The sequence below is a fragment of the Monopterus albus genome, unplaced genomic scaffold, assembly GCF_001952655.1.
Source record: "Monopterus albus unplaced genomic scaffold, M_albus_1.0 scaffold143.1, whole genome shotgun sequence".
Lineage (NCBI taxonomy): Eukaryota > Metazoa > Chordata > Actinopteri > Synbranchiformes > Synbranchidae > Monopterus > Monopterus albus.
The window spans coordinates 30,266-38,351 of NW_018128023.1; the positions used below are offsets into that span (position 1 = coordinate 30,266).

At 39.4% G+C, this 8,086-nt stretch overlaps 1 protein-coding gene across 1 annotated transcript in view; it reads right to left on the reverse strand.

Moving 5' to 3' along the window:
* Nucleotides 1-4,044, reverse strand: part of LOC109968112 (serine/threonine-protein phosphatase 6 regulatory ankyrin repeat subunit A-like) — a 24,508-nt gene extending 20,464 nt beyond the window's left edge. The window contains exon 1 of the mRNA XM_020614151.1: nt 2,711-4,044. Coding sequence (XP_020469807.1) covers nt 2,711-2,737 — 27 coding nt within the window. The 5' untranslated portion in view covers nt 2,738-4,044. The remainder of the gene's footprint in view (nt 1-2,710) is intronic.
* Nucleotides 4,045-8,086: the final 4,042 nt, after the last annotated feature.

Below are 8,086 nucleotides of genomic sequence, written 5' to 3' on the forward strand. Positions count from 1 at the left end.
AATAATGGGGGTGAGTGCCACTGGCCTGTAGTCGTTCAGGCAGGTGACCGGGCTCTTCTTGGGTAGGGGGATGATGGTGGTGGTCTTAAAGCAGGTGGGGACGATGCTCTGGCTGAGGGAAAGGTTGAAGATGGTGGTGAGAACATCAGCCAGCTCGCTGGGACATGCCCTGAGAGCCCTCCCAGGGATGTTGTCCGGTCCTGCCACTTTGTGGGGGTTGATCTTCCTCAGGACTGTGCGCACCTGGCCTGGTGACACAGTTAGTGGAAGGAGTTGGGGGGCTGGGTGGTGTGTGTGTGTGTGTGTGCCTCCTCTCTGTGCTGTGGCTGGAGGTCTCAAAGCGGGTGTAGGTGTTGAGGTCATCCGACAGGCTGTCTGTGGAGCTGATGATACTGGTGGTGGTCCTGTAGTCTGTGATGTGCTGCAGGCCTTGCCACATGAGGCTATACTGTGTTATCCTAATCTGAAAGGTACTACTTTTCACTAATTTTTTAATAATAATGTATTTATTACCATAGTCAATTTAGTAAGCAACTATAGTGAACATGTTCTTACTTTTAAATTAGCCTATATTTTATATAGATTGTGGTGGTGTCTGAAGAACAAGTGCTGGCTTGGCAGTGTGTGTTTCCACATGCAGTTGCTCTGTATGCCTATTGTACACGTTTTGCTTATACACAAACAAGATGTTCCACAGCACTATAAGGCTCTTTGACCACCAGCAACTGACAAGCATATTGCTGTAGCATGCATAAACGACATACCTGACAAGCCCAAGGCAAGAAAATACACACAAAACTACAATACACTCTCTTGTATACTTGATCTTATGTTATTATTCTGTGTGTTCTTAGCATGAGCAGAAGATACCCAGGCATCTTCATAAGCAACAGGACACCCACAGGACAACCAGAAGCCTTCGGCAAAAGTGACACATGCTCCTATCTCCAGTCCTGCTCTCTCAGTGTGACTATTTTTGTCCCTTTGTCCATTTCTCTGTCAGCAAGCACTAGAGAGAACAATGGAGAATTGAGAGCAGGATCTAAACACACACTCTCTTCCGTTTGCTGTGTGCCTGTTGACTGCCTGGACAGTTGGTTAGTGAGGACAGGCTACAAAGATGCACACTCTTTGACTCACTTTGATAGAAGTTTACCTAACTCCACTGAGCTACAAAATAGTGTTTTGTTATATCAATATTGGCCAGTTCTCAACTTACACATAATAGTATTTCTAAGCACTTTTCCAACTCTAATTTTTTCAATGTGTGCAAATAACATACAGTACATTATCTTTAAATTATGTTTCTATAATTATTTTAATTATTGAAAAATCATTTGGTGTGTAAATTGTAATAATGGCCCCATATCACCAATAGCAGGTCAACCAATCCCAAACTAGCCTTAAATTGAAAGGTCTCATTAACAGGAACAAAACAACTGCACTCAATTCACTGCAATATAAAAAAGGATTTGAGAGCAAAATATCTTTTAAAAGCTGTAGCCAAGGAATATGTGGCATTTGTACTTATATTTGAATTATTAATAATTCAAAAATGTCAAAATTTCTGCTGATGGAAACACTAATTAAATTGTTTTCCTAATTAATCACTTCCCTCTACTTCTTAAATATGTCCACAAACAGATCTGGACTTAAGTCAATGAGCCAAACGGCAGCAGCGCCCAGATCCCAAATGGATGAAAATAAAATAAAATAAAAATAAAACACTTAAATTATTTATTTAATTTGTGTGACAAAAAATAGGATTAAATCCACTAGTTTAGTGATGCCCACTACAATGACCGAGGTATTGCTGCCTTTAGTTCCCAGCAGTGTTGACAACAGCCGATCTGAGCCTGGGGGATAGTGTCTAATTCATGAACTCAGCCGAAGCCTATGGAGCCAGCACCACCTATTTTTAGTTTGACAGCCTTTTTAAAATCTCCAGCAACAGGTGACTGTCCACGGCTGCCCCAGGGAGAATCTGCAGGGAGCTGAGACGGCTGACAAAGCAGACTCCCAGGACTGAAAATCGGCCTTCAGTCTGTTTATCCGGAAATAACGCAATCCCATTCAAGATTATATGATCCACTGGCTTTACATTAGTAATCGTACAGCGGGAAAGGTCATAAGTCTGGTCGGCTAGGAGTTCAAGTAGCTAATTTAGATTAGCAAAGCGTGTAAATTAGTCACAATGTTAACCTCGAAGCTCTCCAGCTGTGTTCAATAGTCAATGCCACCAGAAATAAACAGCAGCATTTTAAAAAATCCAGAAGAAAACCTGCAAACAGCCGTACTCCCGCTGAGTTTCTAAGAAATCGGCCGTTTTAACTCAACTAGGTTACGCTATCGTCAGGCAACAGGTGACATGACGTTTGCATGGTCCCCGATTCATTTGTCTCCGTTTGCTGGTTCCCGTTAGCTAGTTAGCTAACGTATCTATGAGTTAACGATAAGAATGACAGCAACCGCAAGCAACGTTAGCCTGACTGATAGAGCCGTTTTAAGTTTTCACTTATTGAGTGCCTTAAGTTACCATAAATCAACTTAGACGTGTAGTGTTAGTAAAGTCATGCCGATACTAAACTGAACAATGTGACATGGTGTTGACTACACATAGCTAAATATTGAAAGCAAACTAGTTGTATGTTAAGAGGGACCAATGAGTTAGCTACGTAAGGCTGAATGTTAGCTAGACAGATAACGTTACCTGGTCTTGTATCTTCAACACAGCCATATTCCCTGTGTAAAAGAAGGCAATAACTCGCTCGGGAGTTACTGTAAATTAACCGAGAGAACTGAATGAGAACAGACTCTGGAGCCAAACGGTGCTGCTTCCCCTCTTCCTTCCTTCCTACCATGGGCAAATTAACCACATCATGGGACAGAAATTATTAAACGAAAAAGTTGGGACCAAAACACAAGTCACCGAACCGATAGCAAACACTCACTGACCGCACGGACTGTCAATTCAAGTCCAGGAGTCACTACAGGTTTTTGTGGCAGTGCCAGTACATTTTTATTCAATTATTGATATAGAAAAGTGCAATACACAGGTGTCACGTAGTCACTGTGTCAATATATTTTCTGATACTGTGATGTGGAAAATGTTTATCATACAAGCTCAGAAATATTAGCTCAAATATTGATTCGAGATAACTGGATATGTTAGTTATGCAGAGGCACAACAGAATATTTAAATAATTTATTGTAGATACAAAGAGATAATTCCTTGAATTTAAACCAGATTTCATCTAAATCCTGGGGATGATCTTAATGGCACTGCATCTGTCAATAATACAATCTGTTTGGTGGAGTTTGGTGACTAGGCCTACCTAAAGCCTTTCACTTAAACACTTTCCAAAAGAGGAAGAAAACAATCGACTTAAGTGTTTTTATGTTAAACCTACAAATTGTCACAAAAAAAAATCCAACAATAAAAAATAATGTTCATCTGGGAACTAAGTCATTTCTCCCATTAGCACAAAGTGAACTAGCAAGTACCACTTAGTAGATTTTACTGTAGGATTCCAATAATGATTCCAGGATTTGATGCATTTATGACAACTATAGGATTTCAGTCAACTGTGGTTTTTAAGCTGATAACATAACATTGAGACCCTTTGGTCTGTGAAACCTCCTATGCTGTTTCAAACGGGAATGATTTGAAAACTGCTTGCCACATATACTGCATTTGTTTTTCTTGGTGTGAATTTGCAGGTGTTGGATGAAACTTTCTTTAGACGCTGAACGTTTTCCACAAATTCCACAGATATGGATTTTGTCCATTGCGTGTGTTTGCACATGTGTCCTCAGTGTGTACATATAATGGAAAATCTTTCCACATGCTTTACAACAGTGAGGACCTGTGGGATCCTGACTGGCTGAAAACTGTGTTGATTTCTTTACATTTAAACTTATGAGGGGTAAAGATTTTTTCACATGCTTTTTCCATTTTGAACCGAGTTCCTTTAAACTTGAACAAGGTATATGGGTCTTCTTCCACTTCTCATTTTTGCTACTGCTTTTATTCTCAGCAACAGCGTCGACTTCAGTGGTATGCTGAGATTCCACAGCTGGCTGCAACATTTCACCAGTGCCACCATCAGACTGAGTTTCCAGAGGCAGAGCTGCAGACTTGGGAAGACGTTCTTTGCAGCTTTGCTCAATGTCGATTTCGCTGATATCTTGGATAAAACTGTGGACAGAGATGATGCTGAGGCCAGCGCCTTCGATCTGCAGTTGCTCTGAGCACTGCAACTCTGGTTGACTTACTAAGGGGGGGAAAAAAAACCTGTCAGTTGTTCACATCACAAGCATTTACATGGGCTGTACTAACACTTTGCAGTGAAGGTTAAGTTCAGTAAATCATGATCTTTCACGACACCTTGTGTCCACACATCCTGTTCCTCTTTAACTTGAAGCGGCAGTAAGGCCTGTTGGTCCTCCTGGTCATCCTGGTCCAGGCTGCCAAGCTCCTGCTGGCACCAAGGTTCAGGCTTAGCAGAGCGCTGATTGATCTCTAGCGGGAAGAACACATTCATGCATTTTATTATACTGTTACAGTGACAGACTGCCAAGTATGTGTTAGAAACCCAAATAACTTAATGCCCTAAATCTACATTTGTGTAATGAGAAGTTATTTCAAATCAGAGTTTACTGTGCAACAGCTGAATGCACAGGTATTAAGGTGCTACATGTGTTTATTTACATACATAACTGTATTCAAAGCATTATTCTGAATGGCTGATTATTCTTCATTTGTGAACAACTGAGGAACATCAGGCATACTGTAAACTAACCTGCATCTGGACTTTGCTGTAGAATTGTATATCCTGTAAACAGACAGAAGTCAATAATTACTTGTATTCAGTGAAAATAAACAGTGACAGCACTATTACACAAGTTGTCTTAAACAGAATTGAACATGTGTTTCTACAACTAAACAGCAATATTCTAAAATAACACAAAAGCCAAGAAACTGCACATACCATGTTGTTTCAATAAGTGTGCCTCAAAGTTATATTTCCGATAAATTATCCTTCTGCAATATGGGCAGTGCCAGTGACTTCTTCCCTGGATTCTGTCTTTGCACAAACATGGTACAACAAATTTTTCTGAAAAGAAAAAATACCAGTATGGTACTTTAAGATTTTCTGCTTTCTTAAGCCTGTTAAAGTATCCAACAGGATACAATAAAAGCTACTCACATTCAAATATTTATAAAAGTATCACAGTGTGACTAACAAGACAGAATGCAATTCCTCAGTGTGTTTTTAGAAGTTCAAGTTTTGATTTTGATGCTAATAAAACTTACCAGTGCCATCGTCAATATAATGAACAGCAAACAGATAATGCCTTTTTGTCAAATGCGTCTCAGTGGATTCAACTTTTCTGAGGCAGTAGGGACAGTTTCCTTTGGCTGCAAACTTGAGAAAGTCGGTGCGTGAGGTGAAAACATTCTGCAAGTCTGCAAGAATCAAAAGATGAATCTAATTTAATAAACAAGTTACAGTCAACAGTTATAACATGTCTTAGAGTGTACTGACTGATAAAGCACTGGTGGGAGGAGGAGACAGGACTTAACATAGGAGCTTAATGAGTTGATTACATTGAAGAGAATAATTTAATGTCAGATGTAAATCCTACCACTGGAGGAGGTGAGAGATTTCCTGGCATTCTGGGGAGAAGCTGAATCTGATGCACTTGGACCAGCAGGAGTAGGCGAACTTTTGTTGGCATGACCTGATACAGGAAAAAACAAGTATGAACGTCTTGAGGATAAAGTGAAGTTACACTGTGTTAAAAACTGTTTGTGTGTGTGGCATTGTTGACAGGTGTTACGCCATACTCGTATCTTTCTATAGCTATAGTCCAAATGGTAATAGGTTTCCTTTAAATATAAAAATTTGAAACTATGCTATTACTATATATTGTCTCTTCATTGACACAGAAGTACATGGAAAATCCCAGAAATAAGCAATAAGAAAAATAATGGCTTGTTGAGATTAGTGGGAGAAATCCTCTGTTTGCAGTTGGCCCTTTTACAAATTGCATACTATGGCTTCATCACACCGCAGCTCATGATAGTTTTTTTTATATCAGTATAAAAGCCTTTAGATGTACCATCTCATTTTCTAGGGGCCCTTTGACCATGCCTCTTAAGGGTTATCAAAGGGATGCCAAGTGAAATAAGAGAATGGTTTATTAGTCATTCTGAACTCAAATAAAAACCTCAAAATATGCTGAATAACTTTATTATGCTGTTGTGCTTTACTGGTGTATGGTTTGTGCTGTATTCCCCCCCCCCATCTATATACAATCCTTTATTCATGTAAATCTGGGAATAAAAAATGCTACAGTTTTTCTATTCCAATAACAGCAACTTTGGCATTTGACTTCACAGTACTCTTTAATTAATTTAGATTCATGAATCCTTTTTACTGCATCATATTTTTCTTAATACCCCTGAACATTAAATTATATTTGATATTTCTGCTTTTGCTGTCATTTTACCTGCTCAGTATTAAAAAGTCTCAAGAAAACAATACTCATATATTACAGGGATTAAAATTTATGATACTCTGTTATGTTCCATTTCATATTTCAGCATTGGTTTCTTGAGACTTTTACTGAGCTGGTAAAATGACACCAAAGTATCCGAATTAGTAATTAGACGTTACCATTTTATATCACTTACTATAAATTAATCTGAGTATTTCATGTTAAAGTCAAAGCTGCCATTATTCGAATTTATTCACTTTTGTATAGACCTACTGTTCGTCCCTGATAAACTAGAGGCTAGGATTCAGCACTCTCACCGCTGCGGCCCGGGTTCGAGTCAGGGTTGCGTCAAGAAGGACACGTGCCAAATGTCAACATGCGCAACGTCAGTGTGACGATCCGCTGTGGCGACCCCTAACGGGAAAAGCCGAAAGTGACATTAATTCAGTATAGACTTACTCTGTGTTCATGGAATGGATCGGCTTAAAAATAACTGAACAGTGCCCTCTACAGGGCTACTTTGAAGGTACGATCACTTTTACAGTTTTAAACATAACACCTCTATGGTTTTAACCAACTTATTGTAGTTAAACCATAATGCAGAAAAAATAACGTCACACTATCTTCGGTATTGTCAGAAAATGTGTAACGCGAGCATTACCCACCAATGTCTGTCAAAGGCACAATGTTTGGATTGTTTGAAGCTAAGTTAGCATTAATGTTCAGGGGTAATCGCTAGCTTAGCTGGCTAAAAGACATTGCATTGTTACGTACTGCTAGCAGATAGGGGATGACTAACATCACGTTCAGCTAGAGTGGACTAAAGCAAATTCTAAGATATTGGCTTCAAAACACTGCTTTCAGCCCCAGCAGCTCCGTTTCCATTGGTATTAACATTAGGTGGCACAACCATTACCCGCGTCGTTCGGACAGACCAACCTGCTGTCTCTGTTAACTTGGATTTGAGGATCATGTCCAGCAGAGAGCGGTGGCGATCGTTTTCTTCCTTCAAGCGGGAAGTCTTCTCCTCATAATCCGCTATTGTTTTTTCAATAGCACCTAATATTTCAGAAGCTGCCGCGGTTAACCGCTCAGAAACAAACACTTTTAATCTTTGGATTTGACTCATCTTTCCACCATTAGCACACTACCTTTACCCGGAACGATACATAGGATGACCAGTGGAAATGAACTGGACGGAATGGGAGGAGAGGGGTATTTCCGTTTGTTCCTTTCATAGTAAAAGTCCTGCGATGCGCTTAATTTGTCACTTAAAATTCTGAAGACAGATGATGAGAGGTCTCCAATCCACTGGCACATCAGGTCAGAATCGCATCAGAATACATATATTTTTATTTAAAAGTGCAATCATTTACTACAAAACATCATATAATGATTAGTTCCCCAATAATATGAAAATAGCAAAGGTTATTCCACTGTATAAATCTGGTGATAAGCACAACTTCACAAATTATAGACCGGTTTCTCTGTTGTCACAATTTTCAAAAATTCTGGAAAAACTCTTTAATAACAGATTAGATACATTTATTGACAAACATAAAATCCTCTCTGATTGCCAATA